The sequence below is a fragment of the Tyto alba genome, unplaced genomic scaffold (assembly GCF_018691265.1).
Source record: "Tyto alba isolate M040663 unplaced genomic scaffold, T.alba_DEE_v4.0 Super-Scaffold_34, whole genome shotgun sequence".
In the NCBI taxonomy this organism is placed as follows: domain Eukaryota; kingdom Metazoa; phylum Chordata; class Aves; order Strigiformes; family Tytonidae; genus Tyto; species Tyto alba.
Window position 1 is genome coordinate 1,874,578 of NW_024881309.1, and position 27,133 is coordinate 1,901,710.

The 27,133-nt window shown below is 58.5% G+C and overlaps 2 protein-coding genes across 2 annotated transcripts; one reads left to right on the top strand and one right to left on the bottom strand.

Moving 5' to 3' along the window:
* The first annotated feature begins 1,243 nt into the window (after positions 1–1,243).
* Positions 1,244–22,722, top strand: SNRNP200 (small nuclear ribonucleoprotein U5 subunit 200). Its single transcript, XM_042801446.1, has 45 exons — positions 1,244–1,343; positions 1,934–2,097; positions 2,518–2,689; positions 2,974–3,166; positions 3,421–3,476; positions 4,086–4,184; positions 4,470–4,622; positions 5,086–5,185; positions 5,371–5,507; positions 6,384–6,467; positions 6,707–6,880; positions 8,683–8,820; positions 8,967–9,122; positions 9,440–9,610; positions 9,801–9,994; positions 10,548–10,671; positions 11,060–11,209; positions 11,373–11,483; positions 12,037–12,168; positions 12,548–12,736; positions 13,245–13,442; positions 13,925–14,077; positions 14,190–14,270; positions 14,573–14,656; positions 15,416–15,522; positions 15,749–15,867; positions 16,142–16,296; positions 16,448–16,637; positions 16,861–17,034; positions 17,659–17,819; positions 18,089–18,316; positions 18,556–18,747; positions 18,831–19,009; positions 19,212–19,363; positions 19,646–19,754; positions 19,910–20,018; positions 20,216–20,405; positions 20,563–20,727; positions 20,924–21,045; positions 21,185–21,328; positions 21,435–21,611; positions 21,723–21,883; positions 22,004–22,085; positions 22,204–22,296; positions 22,389–22,722. Exons 1-45 carry the CDS (start codon positions 1,299–1,301, stop codon positions 22,530–22,532), a joined length of 6,411 nt encoding a protein of 2,136 aa, XP_042657380.1. The 5' UTR covers positions 1,244–1,298; the 3' UTR covers positions 22,533–22,722.
* Positions 22,723–23,088: 366 nt separating this feature from the next.
* CIAO1 (cytosolic iron-sulfur assembly component 1) lies at positions 23,089–27,117 on the bottom strand. The gene is made up of 7 exons (XM_042801447.1): positions 26,979–27,117; positions 25,693–25,841; positions 25,484–25,595; positions 25,253–25,341; positions 24,889–25,090; positions 23,662–23,749; positions 23,089–23,573 (listed from the first exon to the last, which is right to left on the bottom strand). Exons 1-7 carry the CDS (start codon positions 27,115–27,117, stop codon positions 23,333–23,335), a joined length of 1,020 nt encoding a protein of 339 aa, XP_042657381.1. The 3' UTR covers positions 23,089–23,332.
* Positions 27,118–27,133: the final 16 nt, after the last annotated feature.

A 27,133-nucleotide genomic window follows, 5' to 3' on the forward strand; every position in this document is an offset into this window, starting at 1 on the left:
GGGGGGTGCCAGTCTTAATTTCATCTCCCGGACCAGTGACTCCGGTCAAGTGGATCCAGCCTGGATCCAGCGGAAGGGTGACGCTTCAGCAGGTGCCACAACACCCGGTGGGTGCCAGGACGTCCTCAAGGACCCCCCCCCCCCCCCCCCGACGCCTGAGCACCCACCCTTGGGCACCCACTCACCTGCCAGTGGTCCGCAGGGCTCAGGGGCTCATCCCTTGCCAGCAGCACGCTGGAATCATCACCCTCGCTGTGGGGGACACCCACCCCTTGGCCATGCCTGGTGGGTGACCCCCCACACACACCCCCCACACCCCCCCAAAAAAAAACTCCTGCCAGCCTGCTGTGGCTGCCCAGGACAGGCCTCACCCCCCAGGGACCTCACAACTACCTCCAACAGCGCCAGGACGTGCCCAGAACCAGCTGGCTGGTTAGCTCGGGGCTGCTCACCCGTTTCCTGGTGCTACAGGACCCCCTTGGGGCAGGGGGAGGGGGCCATGGGTCCCCCTTGGGACGCTGTGGGGCTAACAGGAGGGTCACTGCTCCCCTCACAGCCGTCCTCAGGGCAGGGCAAGCCCACCCCGAGGTGCTTGAGGGCGCGGAGCTGCTGGTACTACTGGAGGCTCTTCCAGAAGCCGTCGCTGACGAGCCCAGAGCGGGGCGTGTGGGCAGAAAGGGGCATTAGGTGCCTGAGGGCGAGCGGCCATGGCAGCGCCCGGCCCGGCCCCTCAGGGGAGACCCTGAAATGGCGGCCACGGGCCTGGGGGCGGGGCTGTGAGGAAAAGGCGGGGCTTACGTCGGGGAGAGCCAATAGGAAGCGAGCGGGCCGGCAGCTGAACCCGCCTACCTGCCGCGCCCCGGCCCTTCCAAAGCCTCAAAGGCCCGGCTGTCCGCCGCGACCAATGGGAGAACGCGGCGGGGGCGGGGAGGCGCGGATGAGCCAATCACGGGCAAGGAGTCCGCTGAGGGGAGTCGCCGTCAGCCAATCCGAGCCTCCCGCCGCCGCGCAGCAGTGCATGCTGGGGACTGTAGTCCAAGCGGGGAGGTGCCGCGGGGCATGCTGGGGGGTGCCGAGCGGGGTGGGGGGGTGTGAGAGTGTGTGTGTGGGGGTGTGTGAGGGTGTGGGTGTGTGTGGGGGGGTGTGTGGGTGTGTGTGTGTGGGTGTGTGTGGGGGGGTGTGGGTGGGTGTGTGTGGGGGGGTGTCCCCTCTCCTTTCCCGCGGAAGCGCTTCCTCTTCCCGTTTCCGCTTGCCCCGGAAGTTCCGCTCCGCGGCCCGAGGCGGTGCGCGGCGGCGCCATGGCGGATGTGACAGCGCGGAGCCTGCAGTACGAGTACAAGGCGGTGAGTGCGGCCCCGCGCCGGGCCCCCCGCTCCCCCGGGGCCCTTCACCCGCCGGGTGCTCCTAAACACCCCCCCGCGCCCCTTCCGGCCCCGGCTCCCCCCGCGAAACGCGGCCTGAGGGCAGCTCGGTGTAACGGGCCTTCACCGCGGGGGGGGGGGGGGGGGGGGTGGGGAGCGGTTCTCTGCCCTAAAACTCTCTTAAAGTTTTTTTTTTTCCGAGCTTTTTTCCTCCTTAAAGCAGAGCTTTCCGGGCACTGAGAGCTACCGGAGCTCACAAGTGAGGCGTGTGCCGCTTCTCCCGGTTGAAATGAGCCCCGGGATGGTGCTGGGCGGCTCAGTCCCAGCTTAAAATCTAAACCTGCGCCTTAAGGTGTTGGGGGGAAGGTGTGTGTATATGTTAAATAACACCCCAGTTAATTAAAAAGCAGTTATTTCTTCCTTGAGGTAATAAAAGAAGCCGTTGCGCGTGTGACTGGTGCTGCCGTGGTTGGTTGTGGTTCCCGAGTGGGGCTGCCCCACTGAGAGGACCCACGGGACCCGTGTGACCTCCTCCCCGACCCCCCTCAGCCCTTAATTTTTTCTCCTCCCAGAACTCCAACCTTGTCCTCCAAGCCGATCGCTCGCTGATCGACCGGACCCGGCGGGATGAGCCGACGGGGGAAGTTCTGTCCTTGGTGGGCAAACTGGAGGGGACCCGCATGGGGGACAAAGCCCAGAGAACCAAACCCCAAATGCAGGAGGAGAGACGAGCCAAGTGAGTGCGAGCTCGGAGCCGAGGGGGTGCGGAGCCCTGTCGGAGATCTGTGTTTGCATTAAACACGCTCTGAGCAATTACTTTTTAATTTCTGATGCAGCTTTGGTTTGTTTTGGTGTTGTTAAAGGGGGGGTAGAATTCAACGGCGCTGGGAGTGTTTTGTAGTGGAGAATGTTTTGGTGGTGTGAGCACAGGGCTGCAGACTGAAAACTGCCAACCTGGAAGACACAGAAATATTATTTTCTTCATTTGGAGTCGCTTGCTCCATGTTGAGAAACTAGGATTGAAGTGAAAACCAAAAAAAATATCTATTTTTGTCCTTTATTTTTTCAAATAAAAGAGCCTAGCTGTACTTGAAGGAGCAGGAGCAGGGCTGAGCCGTGGGGCTGACCCCGGCGCTCTCCTCCCTCTCTTTTCCAGGAGAAGGAAGCGTGACGAGGACAGGCACGACATCAACAAGATGAAGGGTTACACCCTGCTCTCCGAGGGCATCGATGAGATGGTGGGCATCATCTACAAACCCAAAACCAAGGAGACCCGCGAGACCTACGAGGTGCTGCTGAGCTTCATTCAGGCAGCTCTGGGGGACCAGGTGAGGATGGGGACGCCTCGGGACGGGTGTCCCAGCTCTGGCAGACCGTTCAAAGCTTGTAAGATGGGGCTCTTGGATGGTTTTTAATCATTCCCTGTAATCCCACGGGATGGCTTCGCTCTGTCAGTGCTGGTTTTTGGGCTCAGGGACGTTGCGATGGCACCTGAGTTGTGGGGGCGGCCTTTTGGTGCCTATATGGGGGTCTGCAAATAGGAGGGAGCGACCCCGTACTCTTCACTTAGCAAGTTTTTTTTCTTCTTTTTGGTGCATTATTCCTTTGGCAGCCGCGTGACATCCTCTGCGGAGCCGCCGACGAGGTCCTGGCGGTACTGAAAAATGAGAAACTGCGCGATAAGGAGAGGCGGAAGGAGATCGATCTGCTGCTGGGACAGACCGATGATACCCGCTACCACGTGCTGGTGAACCTGGGGAAGAAAATCACGGATTACGGTGGAGACAAGGAAATCCAGAACATGGGTATGGGAGGGTGGTGTCGTGGGCTGCGGCTTCAGGGATGGGGCTGGCAGAAAGTTGAGTGACTGCTGCCAAGCCCAGCCTTACTCCGGGGTGGTATTTGCACACAGAGAAGCCAGGAAAATATTTGGATGGTTTTCAAGCTCCCAAACCACGTTCTTTACATCTTTTGGATGCGCAGAGGTGTGGGCGGGCCCCGTGAACCTTGCGTGCGGTGCCCAGATCTTCTGATGAATTAACTCCTCTCTCTCTTGCAGATGACAACATTGATGAGACCTACGGGGTGAACGTGCAGTTCGAGTCTGATGAGGAGGTATGAGATGAGAGGCTGCAGGGTGGCAGCGGAGTCTCTGCCCTGTCCCCGCGCCGCTCCACAGGGGCCGTGTTTATCCTGTTTTACTCAGTCACGTTGGGAAGTGGGCATTGGCTCGGGCTGGGATGTCTCTGCCAGGAAGGAGAAGCCAGATTATTTTAGATGCCGTTTCCCGGCTTGGGGAGGATTTGTTGATTATCCTGCTAATCCAAGGCTTATCATGAGTCAGTACGATGGAAAACAGATGGTGATATTTAGATCTCGTGGCAAAACTTCACAGATTGGGAGGAAGAGAGAAATTCAAATGCGCTGGTTGGAAGTGGTTCAGAAAAACGCTCCCTGGGATTGTTTTTTGGATAAGGCTGAGAGAACGATAAGAGAGACAAATGCGAGGTTGTTGGAGGAGTTGCTGGCAAAACCTCTCTGTAGAGAGTAGAAATAAGCTTATCATGTGGTCCTTTACCTGGACGACAGCATTATGTTCCTGTTAAAAGCACAAGGCAGGCTCTCTCCCCTCAGGAATTACTTGCCAGATTATTCATTTCTGTCGAGGAAAAGCTTCTCTTTGATGTTTGCAAAAGCCGCTTACTGGAACTTTCCTTCCCACAGGAAGGCGATGAGGACATTTACGGCGAAGTGCGTGACGAGGCGTCTGATGATGACATGGAGGGGGATGAAGCCGTTGTCCGTTGCACCCTCTCGGCCAACGTGAGTCACGGAGGATCGGGGGGAACGTGATCTGGGGTCGTCTGGAGGGAGGGTCGGGGATCCTGTTGGTCTGCGGATGGAGTTAAGGTCGTTTGCGGGCGGAGAGGAGCCTTGAAGCTGTTGGCTGATGGTGGCCAAAATAAACGTTAATGAAATGACCAGCTGCATCTGCTGGTTCTCTGCTCCGGGGTAGAGAGAGGCCCCAAACGCTCACTCCACGACGCAAAAGTGGCGTGCCTGCTTTCCTCTCCCAGGAAGATAACGTTTTTGTGGGGTTTTCTTAAGCTCGTGGCGTCAGGCGAGCTGATGAGTTCGAAGAAGAAGGATCTGCATCCTCGGGACATCGACGCCTTTTGGCTCCAGCGGCAGCTGAGCCGCTTCTACGATGATGCCATCGTTTCCCAGAAGAAGGCGGATGAAGTGTTGGAGATCTTGAAGGTCAGTGGCCACCTGATCTGTGGGGTCGCAGCAGTCTGAGAATACCTCTCTGTCTGGAAGAGAGGAATTTGTCCCAACAACTCGTTACCTTTGTCAAAATAAATGCGATTGGGGTTGTGCCGCGTTTGCAAACAGGATAAATAAGCGCTAAACTGGGTTGGGCTCAGTCTTCATTGACAAAAATCTTCTTCTGAGGGGAAGATGATTGGGTTTTTGGTCAGCGTTTGCTGGGAGATCATTGTAAGTTGGGTCTGTTTCCCGGCTGATTTTGGTGCTGGTGTCCACTGGACATTGTGACATGCTGTGGAAGGAAGGGGAGTCAGGGTGGGATTTCAGGTTGGGCACCTGCTCTTGTGTGTAGCTGTTGCTTAGCTCTGCTTGAGTTCAGTTCTGTGCAAAGCAGGGATTTGTGTTCTGTGGGACGCAGAGGCAACCGGTTGTTCCTCCTCTCTTCTCCTCCCAGACTGCGAGCGATGACCGGGAATGTGAGAACCAGCTTGTTCTGCTCCTGGGCTTTAACACCTTCGACTTCATTAAAGTCCTGCGGCAGCACCGGATGATGAGTGAGTGACGTTCACTTCAACCATCCCACCTTGTTTCCCCGCTGTTGTGACGTGATTCTAGCACAACCCAAGGCTTTTTAACTGCCACCGGTGTCGCTGCGTGAAGCGTGGGCCCTTGTTATTTCCTCTTTTCTCTTGGTTCAACCCTTAACCCCACCTGCCATCCCTTACTTTTCTTTCCTCAGTCCTGTACTGCACTTTGCTGGCCAGTGCACAAAGCGAAGCTGAAAAAGAAAGGATAATGGGGAAGATGGAAGCGGATCCCGAGCTGTCAAAGTTTTTGTATCAGCTGCATGAGACAGAGAAGGAGGATCTCATCCGGGTAAGGCTAGAGGGAACCTTGGGCAGGATGAGGGGGGAATCGTGAGACCCTTGCCGCTGTCTGCGGTCATCACTGGGCTGTGTGTTTTGTTTGCTGTTCGTGAGAGAGGAGCCTGCTGACTCAGCTGGGGTCCTGAAACCATAGGAAACGTTGCTTAGGTGACGGCTCAGACTCAGCTGAGAGGGCGATATATTTATCACTTCTTAGTTTTGAGTCACTCAGATGTCTGCTTTTTCAGGAAAATGTCAGTATCTGCAGGTTTCACGCTTTTATGCTGGTGTTAACTGGCTTGTAACAACACCGTTTTACCTCGAGGCCTCCTTCGTGTGTGGCTCAGGGCAGTAAAACAACCTGGTCACCTCTGATCAGCTCCTAATTGCCTGGGGTTGGAACGTGACAGCAGGTTTATTGCCAGGCAGGATTAGCTCTGCTTGGCCTTTGGATGATAGCAGTTCCATGACTGATTCGGGGGCTTTTTTGGCCAGGAGTAATACCCCGTTTGTGCTTTGTTGCTAGAAAAGAAAACATGGTTATGTTGATGTGAGGGGCCAGGTTGGTGTCTCTGTGCTTGAGGAGCGCTGCAGGCATGCAGCAGGCTGTGCTTTTGCTGGGGCGCTGCAGGTTTGTGTCTCTTCACTCCCTGCTTCCTTTCATCTGCTCTCCTGGAAGGCAAGTTTATGTCCTGGCCTTGCGGGGCACTGGTTTCTACTGCCAAAAATTATTGGTTGCCTGAATGCCCGTGCTTGAAAGAAATCGTGGCGCTCGGGATGTGTGGACTCACAGGGTGTGAAGCCGTGCGTGACAGGAGAGTCTGGCGGTCCGTGGAGGAGGCTCGGCCGCTCTTCCCCAGGGCTGAATTCTCTTCCCTTTGCACAGGAGGAACGCTCTCGCCGGGAGCGTGTTCGGCAGTCCCGGATGGATACTGACTTGGAGACCATGGATCTGGACCAAGGAGGAGAGGTAAAACTTTTGAGCGCATCTGTTCCTAACCCTTCTGACAAGCAAGCTGCCTGAGGGCAGGAAGCACAAAAAAGGAGTACTTGAAGTGGCACGGGCAGGAAGATACCAAGAATAAGCCCCTGATGTGCTAAAGAGGCGCTTGCCGGTTGGATGCGTTGCTTTCCCTTCGGTGCCAGGGTGAAAATGGCAGGAGAGGGTCGTTCTCTAATCCGTGCCCCTTTTCCTGTGGCTGTTTCCAGGCCCTGGCTCCCCGGCAGGTGCTGGACTTGGAGGATCTGGTGTTTGCCCAAGGTAGTCACTTCATGGCCAACAAGCGGTGCCAGCTCCCCGACGGCTCCTTCCGCAGACAGCGCAAGGGCTACGAGGAGGTGCACGTGCCTGCCCTGAAGCCAAAGCCTTTTGGCTCCGAAGAGGTAGGTGAGCCGCTTTGTTCCTCCTTGTTCAGCACTAGGTGTGTCGAGTGGTTGGATGACTGATACCATTTACCAGGATTTCTGTAAGGCCTTTGTCCTGGTCCCCCGCAGCCGCCTTCTCTCTGTATTGGGGAGAGATGGATTTGATGGTTGGATTGTTTGGTGGATGTGGGATTGGCTGGATGGTCGCATCTAGAGGTCAATGGCTTGATAGAGACCAGTGAGGAGTGGGTCCATACTGGGACCAGTGCTGTTTCATATCTTCATCAGTGACATAGTGGGATCCCAGTGCACCCTCAGCAAGTTTGGAGATGACACCAACCTGAGTGGTGTGGTTGAGACACCTGAGGGACAGGATGCCATCCAGAGGGACCTGGATAAACTCAAGAATTGGGCCAGTGTGAACTCCATGAGGTTCAACAAAGCCAAGTGCAAGGTCCTGTACATGGGTCAGGGCAGCCCCCAGTGTCGATACAGGCTCCAACCATCTCACGCGGAGAAGGACTTGGGGGTACTGGTGGGTGAAAAGCTGGACATGAGCCAGCCCCGTGCGCTCGCAGCCCGGAAAACCACCCGTGCCCTGGGCTGCAGCCAGAGCAGGGGGGGCAGCAGGGCCAGGGAGGGGATTCCCCCCCTCTGCTCCTCCCTGGGGAGACCCCCCTGCAGTGCTGGGGCCAGCTCGGGGGCCCCCAACAGCAGAAGGACCCGGAGCTGCTCGAGCAGGGCCAGAGGAGGCCACGGAGATGCTGGGGGGGCTGGAGCAGCTCCCCTGGGGGGCCGGGCTGAGAGAGTTGGGGGGGTTCAGCCTGGAGAAGAGAAGGCTCCGGGGGGACCTTCGAGCGGCCTCCCAGGGCTTAAAGGGGGGGCAGGAGAGGGGGGGAGGGACTCTGGGTCAGGGGGTGTGGGGATAGGGTGAGTGGTGACAGTTTTGCACTGAAAAAGGGCAGATTTAGATGAGATGTAAGGCAGAAATCCTTCCCTGTGCGGGGGGTGAGGCGCTGGCCCAGGGTGCCCAGAGCAGCTGTGGCTGCCCCCTCCCTGGAAGGGTTCAAGGCCAGGTTGGACGGGGCTGGGAGCCCCCTGGGCTGGGGGAAGCGGGCCCTGCCCGGGGCAGGGGGTTTGGAACTAGATGAGCTGTAAAGGTTCTTTCTAACCCAAACCCTTCTATAACTCTGTGAGTTGCTGCTAATACCGTGACAGATACTTCCCGGGACTCAGCAGGCTTTGATGTGCCTGTGACGCCCTCTCAGATATCTTGCAGAACTGCTATTTTAAGCTAAGAGATTTCACATGTCTGAAGAGAGTTCCTGATTTCTGGTTTCTCACTTCTGGAGTGTGTATCCTGTGCTGGTGGTTTCTGTCTCGGGGCTCCCCTGCCCCATTTAGCTGCTTTGCTGAGCCTTTGGCTCTGCTTTTGCTCCCTCCTTGCTGTGATGTGCAGTGTGGGCTGAAGATCTGGCTGATTCGTGGCGTGCCTGGTGATAAATGGTTTCTTTTGATCAGCGCTGGCAGCAGAAATGTGGTCTGATCTGCCTCATCATGAGAACGTGGTGGGGATTTGTTTTTCTGATGGTGTAGCCAGCTCTAGCTTGTACTCATTGGAGTGCCCGGGCCAGCTAATGAGCCTCGTTTGATCTCTTCCTAACCTGCTCCACACACCCCGGCCACGGGGCTTCTCTTCTGCCCATCTGGAGACAACATGACCCCGCTACTCCCCAGGGTGTCTCTGAGGTCTCACATATGCCCTGCAGCCTGCGAGCTACTGAAACAACGGCACTGAGCTTGATCTTTTCCCTTTCCAGCAATTGGTTTCCGTGGAAAAGTTGCCCAAATACGCCCAGGCTGGATTTGAGGGGTTTAAAACACTGAACCGTATTCAAAGCAAACTCTACCGCGCTGCGCTGGAGTCGGATGAGAACTTGCTGCTGTGTGCTCCCACGGTAAGGGTCCCCACGTTTGTGTCCTCTGGGCCGGGGGGGGATCCAGGAGGATGATCTGTTTGGGCGCGAAGGCTGGCTGCCACGGGCAGGCCTTCACCCTGCAGAGGACAAGATATTTGAGGGGACTGGTTCCGCTCGCGTTCTAGGGTGCTGGGAAGACCAACGTGGCCCTCATGTGCATGTTGCGAGAAATCGGGAAACACATTAATATCGACGGAACCATCAACGTGGATGATTTCAAGATTATCTACATCGCGCCCATGAGGTCCTTGGTGCAGGAGATGGTGGGCAGCTTCGGGAAGGTAAGAGAGGTTTGCTCCTGCCCCTGCTTGAACCGTAGGTTGGGGAAGATGAGCTTTATTGCAGTGGCATCCTTATGTTACGCTTGCAGAAAAACGTAAGCGTTGGGAGAGGATGAGTGGTGGGTTGTGCCTTTAATCTCCGTTCGTGTCGCCGGTGTTCGCTGGGCTCTGAGTGCTGCGGGCTCAGCGTGGGCTGGGAAACCCCCCCACGTTTCTCCCAGCGAGCGTCTCGGGGCTTTGCTGCTCCAAGGGGAAGGTGCCTTCATCAGGCGTGACACCCCCCTCCCTCCCCCCCCCCCCCATGGGTTTTCCTCTAGCGCCTGGCGACTTACGGCATCAACGTGGCCGAGCTGACGGGAGATCACCAGCTGTGCAAGGAGGAAATCAGCGCCACCCAGATCATCGTCTGCACCCCGGAGAAGTGGGACATCATCACCCGCAAGGGAGGAGAACGCACCTACACCCAGCTGGTGCGACTGGTCATCCTGGTGAGCAGCGCCGCTGCCCGCAAGACCCCGGGCCCTGCGGTTCCTGGGGGTGTGTTGGTGGGTCTGGTGCTCGGTTTCGGGCGTTGGGCTGAGCGTGCTTCGCGCCACGGAAGCGGGTCTGCTAAGAAACTAAACCCCAAATGGCTAAATTTGGAGCGGGGGTAACTCCGTTCCTGTTTCCGCTCTTTAGGATGAGATACACCTACTGCATGATGACCGAGGACCCGTCCTGGAGTCTTTGGTGGCCAGAGCCATCCGCAACATCGAGATGACTCAGGAGGACGTGAGGCTCGTTGGCTTGAGTGCCACCCTCCCCAACTACGAGGACGTGGCTACATTCCTGAGAGTGGACCCGGCCAAAGGCTTGTTCTATTTTGATAACAGGTACTGTGGGAAGCCAGGAGAGATCTTTACGATCAGATGGTGGGTGAGCTGGGAAAGACCTGTCTCCTGTGGAGGCGGTTGAGTGTGTATCTGTCAGATGGTGCCAGGGTCTCACCGGACCTTCAGCCTCCTCTCAACATGCGTTTATTTGCTCTTAGGTGTGCTGATAAATGCATGTTCAGGACTAGAGCAGCTAAAGACAGCGTCAAAATGCGTGCCAGGGTTTCTGCGTCGTTGTACTTGCAGGAAGATGCTCTAGAGAAGGCAGATAAAACGCTGCTGTACCTGTCTGCTGCGTAAGCTGTTGGAATCCTAAAAGAGGATTATGGTGGTTCCTGAAACACCATTTTTGCTCCCTGAGTGTGTGCAGAGCAAACGAACTCCAGGAAACAGGAATACATGTTACTGTCCCCTACTCTTTAATTTAATCAGGCAAAACCGCAGCCATCATATTTCTGAGCAAATGGATGCACAAGGGACGCGCACTATGACCTTTGTAGCAGGGTTTCTTCATTCTTCTGCTCTTTTACGGGCTTGTTTCTTTCCCTTACAGCTTCCGACCAGTGCCCCTAGAGCAGACTTATGTGGGTATTACAGAGAAGAAAGCGATCAAACGCTTCCAGATAATGAATGAGATCGTTTACGAGAAGATTATGGAGCATGCTGGAAAGAACCAGGTTTGCTACTTCATTTTCTTGTTCCTGACCCACTTAATCCCGGTTCCTGTCCGTTCCTGGTGAGCCTCTCCTGAGTTGCTGTCGCTGTAGGAACGCTGCAGTGGAGAAGAGGGAGGTTTGGGTGGTTGATGGCAGCTGAGAGAGGAAGAATCAGAGTTTTCCTCTACGTGCCAGCTGTCTGATTAATATACGACCCGTCCTTTCGGAATGAGGGAGTTTTTTGTGACGCTGCCCTGTTAAATCAAGAGCTCTGTGTGTGGTTCGCAGGGTGTCTGGACTAATTCTAGATCTCTGCCCACCCTGAACGCCAGGAGTAGGTTGGGTCGAGCGTCTTGACCAGCTGTAGCGATTCCTCTCTCAGCGCTGATGCCGTCTGCTTGTTTCACAGGTGCTGGTGTTCGTTCACTCCAGGAAGGAGACCGGGAAGACCGCCCGGGCCATCAGGGACATGTGCCTGGAGAAAGACACCCTGGGCCTCTTCCTGCGGGAGGGCTCAGCCTCCACCGAGGTCCTGAGGACCGAAGCTGAGCAGTGCAAGGTGACTGCCCGGCCGGGGCCGTTCTGACGCCGTTCCGACAGCAGCTGCAAAGATGCTGCCAGTTTGGTGCAGTTTCGCGGCTTTTCCTGTAGGAGATGCTTATTTTCTCCCGGGTGTTACTGAGCTCGGGTGGAAAAGCTGGACTTGGTTGTTTCTGCTGCAGAACCTGGAGCTGAAGGACCTTCTTCCTTACGGCTTCGCCATTCACCACGCCGGGATGACACGAGTGGACAGGACACTGGTGGAGGATCTGTTTGCTGACAAGCACATTCAGGTGAGCCTCCCTTCCCAGGAGGAGTCGTCCATTTGTTCGGGGTTGGTACTTCACAAGAAATGCTTGAGCAGTGTTTTCCAATAGCCCCGTGGGCAAAATCAAGAGGATCCAGCGTAGCCAACCCCCACGCCGCTCTGCCCGAGGAAGGCAGCCTTGGTTTTCACGTAAAGATTAGAAACTGAAAGCACACAGCCCGGAGTGGAGAGGGCGAGAGCTCCCCTAGGCCCAGCTGAGTGTTTAAAGCTAGAGATCTGTCCCAGAGCAGGCTGGCCCACAGCTGCCACTTGGGCAGAAACTCATCCAAGCAATTTCCTGGCTGCGTTATAAATGGAAAGCAAAGGATTTTATCGGTGTCGTGCAATGGGCTGGGAAATTTGGGCAAAGATCTTGCCGTTCATCTAACGTTCCTCTGCTGAGCTGTTGAGACAGTACACAGTTTTGGGGCTTTGTCCTTTTCGGGCGTGTCTCCAACGTCAAGACCAGCATTTTAGATCCTTTTTTTTCCCTAGGACGAGGTTTCTACCTGGCTTTGATCGCTGTTTTGCTCCTGCAGGTGCTGGTCTCCACAGCCACGCTGGCCTGGGGCGTGAACCTCCCCGCTCACACCGTCATCATCAAGGGGACGCAGGTGTACAGCCCCGAGAAGGGACGCTGGACCGAGCTGGGTGCTCTGGACATCTTGCAGGTGAAGTTCTGCTAACAGAGATGCTGCCAGGACCTGGGACAGGATTTTTCCTTTCCCGCTGAGGCACATCTGAGGACTGCTTTTGAATTTTCTCAGTGCAGTCGCTCCTTGTTCTCTGCTGTCAGGCTGTCTGCGCTGTTCTGGGAACAGCCCTGTTGTGAGGGCAGAGAAGCAGCAGATCAATAGCAGAAGAGGACAAATGATTCCTCTCCCAATGTCTTGCCCAGACATATCTGAGATATTTCCGCGTGTCTCCTGCCAGCTAGAAGTAACAGCAGACTGAGCAATCTGGCAGTAAAGCCCCAGGACACGGCAGCGAGGAGAAATTGCCAAGCTAAAAGCTTTTAAGTTTTGCTGAGCTCACCTTCTCATTTTTTAGATGCTGGGGCGTGCCGGGAGGCCTCAGTACGATACCAAAGGAGAGGGGATCCTCATCACATCCCACGGCGAGCTGCAGTATTACCTGTCCCTGCTCAACCAGCAGCTCCCCATTGAAAGTCAGATGGTGTCGAAGCTCCCAGACATGCTGAACGCAGAGACCGTCCTCGGCAACGTCCAGAACGCAAAGGCGAGGGCGCATCTTCCCTTTCCCCACGCGTGCGCCGCCCTTCGGCGCACCCAGAGAGCCGGCAGGAATTGCAGGGGCCAGAGGATGATCAGTGTTGGGGAGAGATGCTCCGTTGTATGGGAGCAAAGAAACTTTGGTGCCTGGGGAGGAAATTTTTAAGAGCTCTGGAAGGGCAGCCGTGAGAACTACCGGTCAGGAAGGCAAGTGGGTGGGTGCTTCTGTAATCCAGAGCTGAGAGAGTTCTCTACTGCGGAAAAGTGCGTGTGGAGAGTGTTTTTTTTTTTTGTTTGTTTGTTTGTTTTAATTCCTTAATATTTTTCTGCTACTGGAGAAGAGTTGTTTGTGGCACTGCTGGGCTTCCAGGCTCTGGTTTAACGCGGCTGGATTCAGCTGGGCTCAGCCTGCTCGGCCCTACGCTAGTGCTGGGAGCACTGGGCTCCGCGCCGGAGCGTCGCCCTTGCCGTGAGGTGCGTTCGCCGGCTCTGACGCTGCGTTGGTGTTTCCTCAGGACGCAGTGAATTGGCTGGGCTACACCTACCTGTACATCCGAATGCTGCGCTCCCCCACTCTCTACGGGATATCCCATGATGATCTGAAGGGGGATCCGCTGCTGGACCAGCGCCGCCTGGATCTGGTTCACACGGCAGCCCTCATGTTGGACAAGAACAACCTGGTGAAGTACGACAAGAAGACGGGGAACTTCCAGGTGAGACAGGACATGGGAAAGGCTCTGTGACTGAGCAGAGCTGGACAGCAGCATCCTCTGGTTGAGAGAAAGGATGCGAGAGGCATCTTGCTGACGAAATACGGATCCCGGGGCGTGCTGCTGCCTCATTCAGACCTGCTGCTGTGCGCATCTGTGATTCCGGGGAGCTTTTTGCCAACACGGAGAGTGCTGGTGTAAAACCCTCTGTCGCTGTTGTGCGTTTGCTGCTGCCTCCCAAGCAAATTCACATTCCCATCGCGTTTTCATTGCTTCAGAGGCAGCAAGATGAGAAAGGGGAGGGTTGTGGGATTGTGTGGCAGATAAAGCAGCTTTCCTGGGTGATTTGTAGCCAGAGGGTTTACCCGTGACTTGTCTGGAGATGCCCCTGCTGCTGCAGTCTCGTTCCTGCTCAGCGTCCTCTCTGTGCCATGAACAGTTGGGTGTCTTTCTGCTGCTTCACTCTTGCTGTTGTCCCTGTGAAGGTGACAGAGCTGGGCCGCATCGCCAGCCACTACTACATCACCAACGAGACAATGCAAACTTACAATCAGCTTTTGAAACCCACCCTGAGTGAAATCGAGTTGTTTCGGGTCTTCTCGCTGTCCTCGGAGTTCAGGAACATCACCGTGAGGGAGGTATGGAGCCAGGTGCCTGTCCCGAGTGAGACAGCCCTGAGGCAGCAGGCGAGGGTGCAGAGCTTGCCCTGCAAGGGACCGTTCTCATCTCTCCTGCCTTGATTTTCTGCAGGAGGAGAAGCTCGAGCTTCAAAAGCTGCTGGAGCGAGTTCCCATCCCGGTGAAGGAGAGCATAGAGGAGCCCAGTGCCAAGGTGAGCCCTGCCAGCCCCTTTGAGGGGAGCAGAGATCCTTGGTCCTTGGGGGAGAGCTCTCCTGGCAAATGCCACGCCAGGGGGTGGGATTACTATTCTCTTCCCTCTGTGGGACATCCTGGGCTGTGTCAGAGATGCTCAAAGAGCTGCAGGTGCCGCTCGTCTCTGGCTGAGCGTGCCATCCTGCGGCGTAGCACAGTCAGTCCCTGTTTTTTCGCTTCTGTCCTGCCACGTGCCAGAGCCCACGGGGATCAGGGGCTGGTGCGGAGGGCGCTGAGAGCTTTTCTGTTCTGCTTCCCCAGATCAACGTGCTCCTCCAGGCCTTCATCTCCCAGCTGAAGCTGGAAGGATTTGCTCTCATGGCAGACATGGTGTACGTTACCCAGGTGAGCGAGGAAATGTGGCTGGGGCCTCTGTTTCTCTTTAGGTGTATGCAGTCCAGCCACGTCCCAGTCTCAGACAACCATTCACACCTTGGAAATTTAATCTGTAGTGATAAATGGCTTTGGAAACAGGTAGAGCTGTGTGATGTGAGAAGGTCTGACCCCTATCAGGATGAGAATTGGATCTTCACTGGAGTCTCCCATTTGTAATCACAATAATTCAGTGCTAGAGGACTACAGCGTAGCCTTATTCTTTTCCCACAAAGGCCAAGTTCCCAAGGCTGGGAAGCAAGTAGTTGCTCAACCTGTCGGTGTTTGGGATGAATTAGAGCCTTTAATTAAGTACTTAAAGCGAGCTTATAAGAAAGATGGAGAAAGACTTTTTATCGGGGTCTGTAGTGATAGGATGAGGAGTGATGGGTTTGACTGCAAGAGGGTAGATTGAGATTAGATATGAGGAAGAAATTCCTCCCTGTGCGGGGGGTGAGGCGCTGGCCCAGGGTGCCCAGAGCAGCTGTGGCTGCCCCCTCCCTGGAAGGGTTCAAGGCCAGGTTGGACGGGGCTGGGAGCCCCCTGGGCTGGGGGAAGGGGGGGCCCTGCCCGGGGCAGGGGGTTTGGAACTAGATGAGCTTTAAGGTCCCTTTCAGCCCAAACCAGTCTATTATCACGTGGCTGTGCAGGAAAATGGGTAGGAAAGAAGGAAGAGTTAAATGGGCTGGTTGCAGCCAAGCTCTGAGAGCTGCTCTCTCTCTCTTCCCCCAGTCTGCTGGGCGGCTGATGCGCGCCATCTTCGAGATCGTCCTGAACCGTGGCTGGGCCCAGCTCACCGACAAGACCCTCAACCTCTGCAAAATGATCGACAAACGGATGTAAGTGAGATCCCCAGAGGTATTTTCTGATTGGGGGCTGGATGAGATTCTTCAGCGTAGCCTGGCTAGCTCTGCAGCGTTTGGGAAGGAGAGTGGTTGCGTGTCGGGGTGTAAAGGAGTTGCCGATGTCTTGCTGGCCGTGTTCTTGGGCCGTGTGGGGAACTTAGGTGCTCTGAAGGCTTCCTCTCTGGTTCTTTGCTTGTCTCACCCCGCGGGGTCCTCGCAGGTGGCAGTCCATGTGCCCTTTGCGCCAGTTCAAGAAACTACCCGAAGAAGTGGTGAAGAAAATCGAGAAGAAGAATTTCCCCTTCGAACGGCTCTATGACTTGAACCATAATGAAATAGGTACGGAGACGCGAGCAGATGCAGCAGGGAGAGGCATCTGCCTCTTTTTTTTTTTTTTTTTTTTCCCCTCTGCCATGTTTTGACCCAGAAATTGGGGGCATGTTCCTGTCCAAAGGGGTGGAGCTGGGGAGGATCTTGGTTCAGCCTGAGGAGGGCAGATGCTTTGCCTTGGCACCTTCCGACCGCTCGGCTTGCCGATAACACTGTTCAGTTTGGGAGCTCTTGCACACCTCGTTGTCCGTCTGTCCTGACAGCAGCGCCTTTTCTGTCGCAGGGGAACTGATCCGAATGCCCAAGATGGGCAAGACGATCCACAAATACGTTCATCTGTTTCCAAAGCTGGAGCTCTCGGTCCACTTACAGCCTATTACCCGCTCCACCCTGAAAGTAGAGCTCACCATTGCCCCCGACTTCCAGTGGGATGAAAAGGTGAGCTGTGCAGCTAAATACCATCAGGCTGAATAACGTGCTGGGGGTAAGGGGGGGGTACTTCTGGGGCAGGATTGCTGGGAGGGGGCTGGTGTTCAGCTCCGGGGGATTCTGGGCTCTGCTGTGAGGGTTAACAGCCGCCCTTGCTCAGGTACACGGTTCATCGGAAGCTTTCTGGATCCTGGTGGAAGATGTGGACAGCGAAGTGATCCTGCACCACGAGTACTTCCTGCTGAAAGCCAAGTACGCGCAGGACGAGCACCTCGTCACCTTCTTCGTGCCCGTGTTTGAGCCGCTGCCCCCGCAGTACTTCATCCGGGTGGTCTCCGACCGCTGGCTCTGTAAGTCTGGCTCTGCCAGGAGCGCCTCGGTTATACAGCCGCGGTTCTCCCTGGGGCCTGAGGGGGTAGTTCAGCCCCTCTCCTGGTGCTGTGCTGGGGGAAAAAAACTTCTGACATCCGAGTGACAGCAGGGCTTGGGGAATCCTGTTGGCAGAGGGAGCTCGGAGATGAAACTGTTGGGAGTGCTTTGGGGGATGAAAATGTTTTCTCGTGTGTCTGACAGCCTGTGAGACCCAGCTGCCCGTTTCCTTCCGCCACCTGATCCTCCCTGAGAAGTACCCTCCTCCGACCGAGCTGCTGGATCTGCAGCCGCTGCCCGTGTCGGCTCTGCGAAACAGCGCCTTCGAGAGCCTCTACCAGGACAAGTTCCCTTTCTTCAACCCTATCCAGACTCAGGGTGGGTTTTGCCTCTGCTCCCCTCCTCCGAACTGCCTCTCGGCCAGCCCTGGCCCTTTTGGTGTTCACAGTCTCATAGCCTTGGCTTTCTGGGGTTTATTCACGTCATGTGGGGAACTTCTCACAAATGGAGTATCCCCTCTACCTCCTGAAGCCTTAGAGGTTTGATGGCTCGAAATCTTTCCCCCCCGGGCCAGAGTATCTTTGATATATTCCTCAGGTACATGAAGCAGCCGGTCGGCAGCTGTCTGGCAGCAGCAGGTTTGGTCCTGGAAGCCGTGTCTGTGCTGCCACCCGCGGCTCAGGTTCACGGAGCCAGCTGGCCCCAGACTTCTCCGTCTGTGCTGCTTGTAGGGATGGAGCTGCGAGCAAACCAAAGCTGCCCTGTCCGTGTTTCTCTGCCTGGGCTTGACCAGAGTGGAGAATTCCACCTACTGCGACAGCCTAGAGCCTTGTTTTGCCCAGTGGATCCTGGGCTAAAACTCTTAACCAGCCTTTTCTGCAGCTCCTCCTTGCGCGGGCTGGGTCCGGGCCGTGTTTTTCCCTGCCTGTTTCTAGAGCTTGGATAAAAAAGCGTGGAGATTTTGCTAATCTGCCCTCTTCTGTGTTGTCCGTCTGCCCCCAGTGTTTAACACTGTTTACAACAGTGATGACAATGTGTTTGTGGGCGCCCCCACGGGAAGCGGAAAGACCATTTGTGCTGAATTTGCCATCCTGAGGATGTTGCTCCAGAACTCGGAGGGACGCTGCGTGTACATCACTCCCATGGAGGCCCTGGCAGAGCAGGTAAGCCTGGCACCGTGGGGAGAAGTTGGAGCCTTACCCCGGCTTAGATTTGCTTCTTCATCCCCTGCTTCACTTTCCTCATCCCTTCTTTGCTGTCACATCCCTCAGGACGACTCGAGAGTCTTTTGATTTAATTGTGATCTCTCTGGTGGAGCAGAGAGAGGCCACCCCGCTGCCGACCTGCTGATGGCGGTGTGTGTGTCTCCAGGGATTTGGCAGGATTTGCCCTAATTTGAGGTTAACAACAGCATCCCTTGCATTTTTGGCAGGTCTTCTTGGACTGGTACGAAAAATTCCAAGAGCGTCTCAATAAGAAGGTCGTTTTGCTGACGGGGGAGACCAGCACTGACCTGAAGTTGCTGGGCAAAGGGAACATCATCATCAGCACCCCGGAGAAATGGGACATCCTCTCGCGCCGCTGGAAGCAGCGCAAGAACGTCCAGAACGTCAACCTCTTCATTGTGGACGAAGTGCATCTCATTGGGGGCGAAAACGGGGTGCGTCTGGGGGGGGGAGGAGCACGCCGCCCGTCATCGCGTTGGGTCGCAGCGGGGTGGATGGTTGCTCCCTCCTGGTGCGAGGTCAGCTTTCCCTGCCGGGGGTTTGGGCTGGGATAGGAGGGCCGTATCCCTGGGGAAGCTCAGGAGTGATATCCCCCCCCCGGGGAGCGCTTGTGCTGGAGAGGCAGCCCTTCCCCTCCCGTCCCCCGCTACAACCCGCCCTCTCCCCCCCGCAGCCGGTGCTGGAGGTCATCTGCTCCCGCATGCGCTACATCTCCTCCCAAATCGAGCGACCCATCCGCATCGTGGCCCTCAGCTCCTCCCTCTCCAACGCCAAGGACGTGGCTCACTGGCTGGGCTGCAGCGCCACCTCCACCTTCAACTTCCACCCCAACGTCCGCCCCGTGCCCCTGGAGCTGCACATTCAGGTAGGGTTCGGGACACCTCGCCTCCTTTCCCTTCTGCCGGGTGTTTCCAGGCAGCGTCGCTGCCCGCTCTTCTCCTCCCGCAGGGCTTCAACATCAGCCACACGCAGACTCGCCTGCTCTCCATGGCTAAGCCCGTCTACCACGCCATCATGAAGCACTCGCCCAAAAAGCCCGTCATCGTCTTTGTCCCGTCCCGCAAGCAGACGCGGCTCACGGCCATCAACATCCTCACCACCTGCGCGTCCGACGTCCAGCGGCAAAGGTGACGGTGCTGTGGCCCGGGCCCCCCCCCCCCCCCCAACTGAGGCAGGGGTGCACGTTTTGGGGCTGTTCCGCTGGGCTGAGGGGCGGCGGGTGATGGGAAACGGTCTCGTTAGATGTCACCCGGGCGTCTGCTGTGACATCGGGGAGGGACAGGCTGCCCGGGCCTGGCAGCAGAGTCTTTACCCCGCCGTCTCCGGCAGGTTCCTGCACTGCGCGGAGAAGGATCTGGTGCCCTACCTGGACAAGCTGAACGACAACACTCTGAAGGAGACGCTGGTGAACGGGGTGGGCTACCTGCACGAGGGGCTGACCGCCATGGAACGGCGAGTGGTGGAGCAGCTTTTCAGCTCGGGTGAGCGGGGTGGGATGAGGACGCCCCACCCCTACCCCTAAACCCCTTTTCCCCGGCGCTTGGCGGCGCCCGCAGTCTTTGAGAAACAGCTTGCCCAAGCCTCGGGGTCACTCCTCTCCCTCCCGAGTCCAAAAACGCTGCGACCTTAAACTTCACCATCATTCCTGGACCTCCCTGTGTGCCGAGACCCAGAACCCCCAGATCTTTCTCCCCGCAATCTCTGTCACCCAGAGGGGTGCCCTGCCTGCCGGCTGACCGCCCTCCCCTCCGCGCGCCTTTCAGGGGCGGTTCAGGTGATGGTCGCCTCCCGCAGCCTCTGCTGGGGTATGAACATCGCCGCTCACCTGGTGATCATCATGGACACGCAGTACTACAACGGCAAGATCCACGCGTGAGTGCGGCCGTGGCTTTCCCTCCGTGTCCACCCCGGGAAGGGGGCCCTCATCCCAACGGGCTCCGTCCCTCTCCAGGCAGAGGCTGGGAATCGCGGGAGGGAGGGGGGTAGCTCCCCGTGGAGCTCCCTTAACTCTTTTCTCCGTGCCCCAGGTACGTGGATTACCCCATCTACGACGTGCTGCAGATGGTGGGCCACGCTAACCGCCCGCTGCAGGACGACGAGGGCCGTTGTGTCATCATGTGCCAGGGATCCAAGAAGGTGGGTGAGGAGCCAGGGCACTGTTTCTGGCCTGCAAACGTCCGTCTCCTATGCCTGCGGCGGGGATTTCTTCTCCCAGCTTTGGGCAGGCTGGTGTATAACCTCTCTCGGAGCCCTGCTGCCTGCCAGGTGCTCCAGGATTTTGGAGGTTCTGGGGGGTTTATTTACCCCTTCTCTCTACTCCTGCCCCGCTGTAGGATTTCTTCAAGAAATTCCTCTACGAGCCTCTGCCGGTGGAGTCCCACTTGGACCACTGCATGCACGATCACTTCAACGCTGAGATTGTCACCAAGACCATCGAAAACAAGCAGGATGCGGTGGACTACCTCACCTGGACGTTCCTGTATCGCAGGATGACGCAGAATCCCAACTACTACAACCTGCAAGGTGAGCAGAGGGGTCGGCGCCGGGGGATGCGGGCTCGGAGGGTATCGGGGACTCTCCGCCCGTGGGCTCCGCTTTCCCAAGAGCAGCTTTTCTCCAGCCTGGGGGGGGGGGGGGGGTGTTCCCCAGCCCTGCCGCAACGCCGCTGCTGTACCCGCAGGTGTGTCCCACAGGCATCTCTCGGATCACCTCTCCGAGCTGGTGGAGCAGACCCTCAGCGACCTGGAGCAGTCCAAGTGCATCAGCATCGAGGACGAGATGGACGTGGCTCCTCTGAACCTGGGGATGATCGCCGCCTATTACTACATCAACTACACCACCATTGGTAAGGGCTCCCGCTCCCCGTCCCCTCCCTGCGCCGCTCCCCGAGCCGCGGGCGACGGAGAGAAGGTGCCGGGTGCGTAAAACTCCGTCCTTTAGCCCAAGCCTTCCGTGTTGCCTACCCGAAGGGCGCCTCTTTCACCGTGGGGTTTAATGCTGTCCGGTTTTCCCTGACCCCTCTGCCTCTCTGGCTTCCCCAGAGCTCTTCAGCATGTCCCTCAATGCCAAGACCAAGGTGCGAGGGCTGATTGAAATCATTTCCAACGCCGCCGAGTACGAGAACATCCCCATCAGGCACCACGAGGACAACCTCCTGCGGCAGGTGAGCGGCAACGCGTCGGATCCGGGGCCGGGGGGGGACAGACGGGGGTTCTGGCGGGGTCGGGGGAAGGAGGCTGCCTGGCGTTTTTGGCTCTGTAGGACTAAAAAGCGCTGAGGGGGTTTATCATTTCTCCCCGCAGCTGGCCCAAAAGGTTCCCCACAAGCTGACCAACCCCAAATTCAACGATCCCCACGTCAAGACCAACCTCCTGCTGCAGGCTCACTTGTCGCGCATGCAGCTGAGCGCCGAGCTGCAGTCGGACACCGAGGAAATCCTCAGCAAGGTACGACGGGCCGGGGGACACACACACACAGCCCCCCCCCTGCCCGCCCCCGGCCTGTGCCACCGCCACCTTCTGACCTGTCCCCCTCCCCTCCCCTCCCCTCCAGGCGATCCGGCTGATCCAGGCCTGCGTGGACGTGCTGTCCAGCAACGGCTGGCTCAGCCCCGCGCTGGCCGCCATGGAGCTGGCGCAGATGGTGACGCAGGCCATGTGGTCCAAGGATTCCTACCTCAAGCAGCTGCCTCACTTCACCTCCGAGCACATCAAGCGCTGCACGGACAAGGTAAAGCTCCGGGCAGGGGCAAGGAGCTGGGGAAACACTGTGATCGTACCCCCCCACCCCTCCCCGAGGAACCCCGGGCAAGCGCAGGGTTGAAAACTTCTTCCTTTTCAGGGAGTGGAGAGCGTTTTCGACATCATGGAGATGGAGGATGAGGACCGGAACGCCCTGCTCCAGCTCTCGGACGCCCAGATCGCCGACGTCGCTCGCTTCTGTAACCGTTACCCCAACATCGAGCTCTCCTACGAGGTGGTGGAGAAGGAGAGCATCCGCAGGTGAGGTGGGGAGGGGTGGTGTGGCACTGTTCCCCCCCCCCCACACACACACCCCCCCAGTGCTCTGCTGGTACGGCGGGGGGGACATCCTGACCCTTCCCATTTTGGTTCTCGGCGTAGCGGGGGGCCCGTGGTGGTGCTGGTGCAGCTGGAGCGCGAAGAGGAGGTCACCGGGCCCGTCATCGCTCCCCTTTTCCCACAGGTCTGTGCCGAATAGAATTTGGGGGGGTTGGGGAAGGGGAAATGGGGGGGGGGGATTGTCCCCCACTACCCCCAGCCCATCGTTAACTCTTTCCCCCCCCCCCCCCCCCCCCCGGCAGAAACGTGAGGAGGGTTGGTGGGTGGTGATCGGCGACTCCAAATCCAACAGCCTCATCTCCATCAAGCGCTTGACGCTGCAGCAGAAAGCCAAGGTGAGCGGGACCCCGGGGAGGGGGGGGGGAAACGGGGGGGGCCACCCCCTCTCCCCGCCACCACCCCAACCCCGGTTCTGCTCGCCGCGTAGGTAAAGCTGGATTTCGTGGCCCCGGCCACGGGGACGCACAACTACACGCTGTATTTCATGAGCGACGCCTACATGGGCTGCGACCAGGAGTACAAGTTCAGCGTCGACGTGAAGGAGGCGGAAAGCGACAGCGACTCCGACTAACGCGGAGGGGGGGGGGGGATGATCCCACCCCACCTCTGGCAGCAATTGCGTCGCCTCCATTTCTGTGGCTTCTATTTTTTTTTTTTTTTTTTTAAGGTGTTGCTTTGTACAGTTGTTTTTTTTTTTTTAGACAGGAGCTGCACGCAGACGCGTGACTGCGGCGGCTGAATAAATACCGAGATTCATCTCACCTTCTCTGCACTGTCAGGTCTTGGTGGGGGGGAGAGGCAAACAGGCACGCTCACCTCCACTTTGACCTCCCCAACTCATCGACTAGCTCTGCGCCTTCACTCTGGGGCTCAAAAAAGTTCATTAGCAGAACTAATTAAGGCAGAGTTGGCTCGGTTAGCCATCTCGAGGAGCACTGAGCCGGCACCAGCCCCTTGAAGCGGATCTGAACGCTTCCCTGGGAGAGACAAACCCAGCTCCCCGGCGGGCTCAGCCCCCTGTACCCCCTCATCCAGCTCCTGGGGGAGCACCTGCACCCTGTTCCGCTCACCCCGAGGGTGCTGGGTGTGTTGGGGATGGCCCCCCAAAAGAAGAGCTGGAGGCTTTGGGCAGGACAACACTGATTTATTGAGCGTGGGGCAGAAGGAGAGGGGGAACAAGTCCTGTCCCGGTTCCTGAAGGTCCTCCCCGGTGCTGGGCATGGAAAACCCCAATCCGTGGGGCAGGGGAGGTTGGTCTCCCTCATCCCCGCTCCGCTCTCCGCGCCGGCGTGGGGCTCGGTGCCGGCGGCAGCGCCGAAGGGTCCGGCCGCTGGGAAAGGGGCGGGGAAAATCGCGAGAGGATCGTCCCTCTCAGCAAACTTCGGGGCGCTGGTACTTCCAGAAAGCGATCTCGCCGTCGTCGCTGCAGGAGGCCAGCAAGCCCGGCTCCTTGGGGTTCCAGGCCACGCAGTTGACGTCCTGCGAGTGCGCCCGGGGGACGTGGGCGGCGAGGCTGAAGGTGGGCTGCTGCGGGTCGGAGGACGGGCTCTCCTCAAAAACCCGGATGGCGTCGTCGCCGCAGGCCGTCGCCAGCGCCCCGGTGAGGTGGCACCTACAGACGGGGCGGGGGGGGAAGGCACCCACTGGGTGACCCACGGAGCCTGGGGGAGGGGGCCGCGCCGTCACCTCCCTCCACTCACCACGCCACGTCGTAGATGGTCCTGGTGTGGTAGCCAGAAAGGTTGCAGACGCATTTCCAGGTGGGGTCGGTGCCACTGCATGCCACGCCTGGAAGGGAAGAGAATAACCTCTGCTCTTTTCCCCTTTTTCCCTCTTTTCCCCCTCTTTTCCCCCTCTTTTCCCCTTTTTCCCTCTTTTCCCCTTCTTTTCCCTTTCCCACTCTTTTCCCCTTTCTCCATCTTTTCCCCTTCCCCCTCTTTTCCCCTTCTTTTCCCTTTCCCCTTTTTTTCCCCTTTCTCTCTTTTCTCCTTCCCACTCTTTTCCCCTTCTTTTCCTCTTCTTCCTCCCTTCTTCTGCTCTTCTCCCCTTCCCACTCTTTTCTTCTTTTCCCCTTCCCCCTCTTTTCCCCTTCCCCCTCTTTTCCCCTTCCCCCTCTTTTCCCCTTCCCCCTCTTTTCCCCTTCTTTTCCCCTTCTGCCTCTTTTCCCATTCTTTTCCCTTTCTCTCTCTTTTCTCCTTGACACTCTTTTCCCCTTCTTTTCCTCTTCTTCCTCCCTTCTTCTGCTCTTCTCCCCTTCCCACTCTTTTCTTCTTTTCCCCTTCCCCCTCTTTTCCCCTTCTTTTCCTTTTCCCCTTCTTTTCCCCTTCTGCCTCTTTTCCCCTTCTTTTCCCTTTCTCTCTCTTTTCTTCTTCCCACTCTTTTCCCCTTCTTTTCCCCTTCTTCCTCCCTTCTTCTCCTGCTCTTCTCCCCTTCCCACTCTTTTCCCCTTCTCTTCCTCTTCTTCCTCCCTTCTTCTGTTCTTCTCCCCTTCCCGCTCTTCTTTTCCCCTTCCCCCTCTTTTCCCCTTCCCCCTCTTTTCCCCTTCTTTTCCCTTTCTCTCTCTTTTCTCCTTCCCACTCTTTTCCCCTTCTTTTCCTCTTCTTCCTCCCTTCTTCTCCTGCTCTTCTCCCCTTCCCACTCTTTTCTCCTTTCCCCTTCCTGCTCTCTTCCCCCTTTCTCCCTCTTTTCCCCTTCTTCTTCTGCTCTTTTCCCCTTCCCCCTCTTTTCTTCTTTTCCCTTCCCTGCCCTTTTCCCCTTCCTTCTTTTCCCCTTCCTTCTTTTCCCCTTCTTTCCCCGCTCTTCTTCCCTTCCCCCTCTTTTCTTCTTTTCCCCTTCCCGCTCTTTTCCCCTTCCCGCTCTTTTCCCCAGCAGGTTCAGAGCAGCTCCACGCCCCGCAGCCCCCCAAAACCGGGGCCGGGACCCCTCACCTTCCTCATTTCCCGGCTTGTACCGGCGCCAGACGCGCACCGTCTTGTCGTCGCTGCAGGAGGCCAGGCGCTCTCCGCTCCGGTCGAAGGCCAGGCTCCACACCGTCGACTCGTGGCCCTCCAGCGTGGCGCAGCACACCCAGTCGTCCTCCTCTTCGTGGTACAGCTTCACCGTGTCGTCGTAGCTGGCCGAGGCCAGGAGCTGAGGGGGGGGGCCGGGGGCTGAGCCGCCGCAGCCCCTTGGCGCCGGGTCGAGCCGGAGCCGGCACGGGAGCAGGTCGCGGCTCTCCGGGTCCATTCCCGGCGCTGGGGTCGGAGAATTGGGGGGGTGTGTGTGTGTCCCCCCACCTCCGCCAGCTCTTACCTCCTGGTTGGGGTGCCAAACCACGTGCTTGACGTCCTGCGTGTGGGAGTTGAGGACGCTGACGCACTCGTACTCCTCCTCTTCATCCACTGCAGGGGGAAAAACGGGGAGATGAGGGGAAGCCGGGGGGGGGGGGGGGGGGGCACTTTGCCTCCCCCCTTCTCCCTTCCAGCCCCCCCAAGGGGGTGTGGGGGGGGCTTTTCGCCTGCACCCCCCCGCCCCTCTCCTCACCTTCCCAGACCCAGACGCTCTTGTCGCGGCTGCAGGTGGCGAGCAGGGTGCCGGAGGGAGCCCAGGCCACCGATTTCACCTCGTTCTCGTGCCCCTCCAGCGTGGTGACGCACTGCGGAGGGCGAGGGGAGGAGCGGGGTGTGGGGGGGGGGGGGGACACGGGGCGGGGCTCTGTGTGTGGGGCGGGGTGTGTCAGGGTGGGGTCTCACCTCGAAGCCATCCTCTTGCTTCTTCCAGATGCAGGTGGTGGCGTCGAAGCTGGCGGAGGCCAGGTAGGAGCCGCAGGGGGACCAGGCCACCCTGCGCACCGTGCGCTGGTGCCCCTCGCCCAGCACCGCCCGGCAGCACCAGCCGGGGCCTGGGGCACGGCAGGATGGAGCCCAGGGTGGTGGGCGGGGACACGGCGGACACAGCCCCGCCCCTCCACCCCCACCCCACGCCTTTCTATTGCACCTGTAGCCCCGCCCCCTCGCTGCAGCCCCGCCCCCGATGCACCATCTGGCCCCGCCCCCTCACCCCAGCGTCCCTTTAGCTCCCTTCATTGCACCTGTAGCCCCGCCCCCTCGCTGCAGCCCCGCCCCCGACGCACCATCTGGCCCCGCCCCCTCACCCCAGCGTCCCTTTAGCTCCCTTCATTGCACCCGTAGCCCCGCCCCCTCGCTGCAGCCACGCCCCCGATGCACCATCTGGCCCCGCCCCCTCACCCCAGCGTCCCTTTAGCTCCCTTCATTGCACCCGTAGCCCCGCCCCCTCGCTGCAGCCCCGCCCCCGACGCACCATCTGGCCCCGCCCCCTCACCCCAGCGTCCCTTTAGCTCCCTTCATTGCACCCGTAGCCCCGCCCCCTCGCTGCAGCCACGCCCCCGATGCACCATCTAGCCCCGCCCCCTCACCCCAGCGTCCCTTTAGCTCCCTTCATTGCACCCGTAGCCCCGCCCCCTCGCTGCAGCCCCGCCCCCGACGCACCATCTGGCCCCGCCCCCTCACCCCAGCGTCCCTTTAGCTCCCTTCATTGCACCCGTAGCCCCGCCCCCTCGCTGCAGCCACGCCCCCGATGCACCATCTGGCCCCGCCCCCTCACCCCAGCGTCCCTTTAGCTCCCTTCATTGCCCCTGTAGCCCCGCCCCCTCGCGCAGCTCCTCCCCCGTTGCCCTGTAGCCCCGCCCCCTCCCTGCCACTCTTTGTCCCCGCCTCTTTTAGCCCCGCCTCCTCACCGTAGCACACACACACCCCCCCCCCCCGCTCTCTGGCCCCGCCGCTAACACAACCCCTCCCCTTTTGCCCCGCCCCTCCCTCCCGCTCTTTGCCCCCGCCCCCTCGCCGTAGCCCCTCCCTCCCCCTGGCCCCGCCCCATCACTGTAGCCCCTCCCTTCCCCTTTGGTTCCACCCCCCACCGTATCCCCTCCCTCCCGCTCTCTGGCCCCGCCCCCTCGCTGTAGCCCCTCCCCCGCGCCCCTTGGCCCCGCCCCCTCCCCCCCCCCCGCCCCGGTGCCCACCTTCCCGCCCCCACAGCCGCACCACCCGGTCCCCGCCGCAGGACGCCAGGAGCGCTCCGCCGGGGCTCCAGGCCAGGAACCAGCACCGGGACTCGGGGTGCGCCGGGACGCGGCCCAGCAGCTCCAGCGCCTCCTTCATGGCGCCGCCGCCGCCG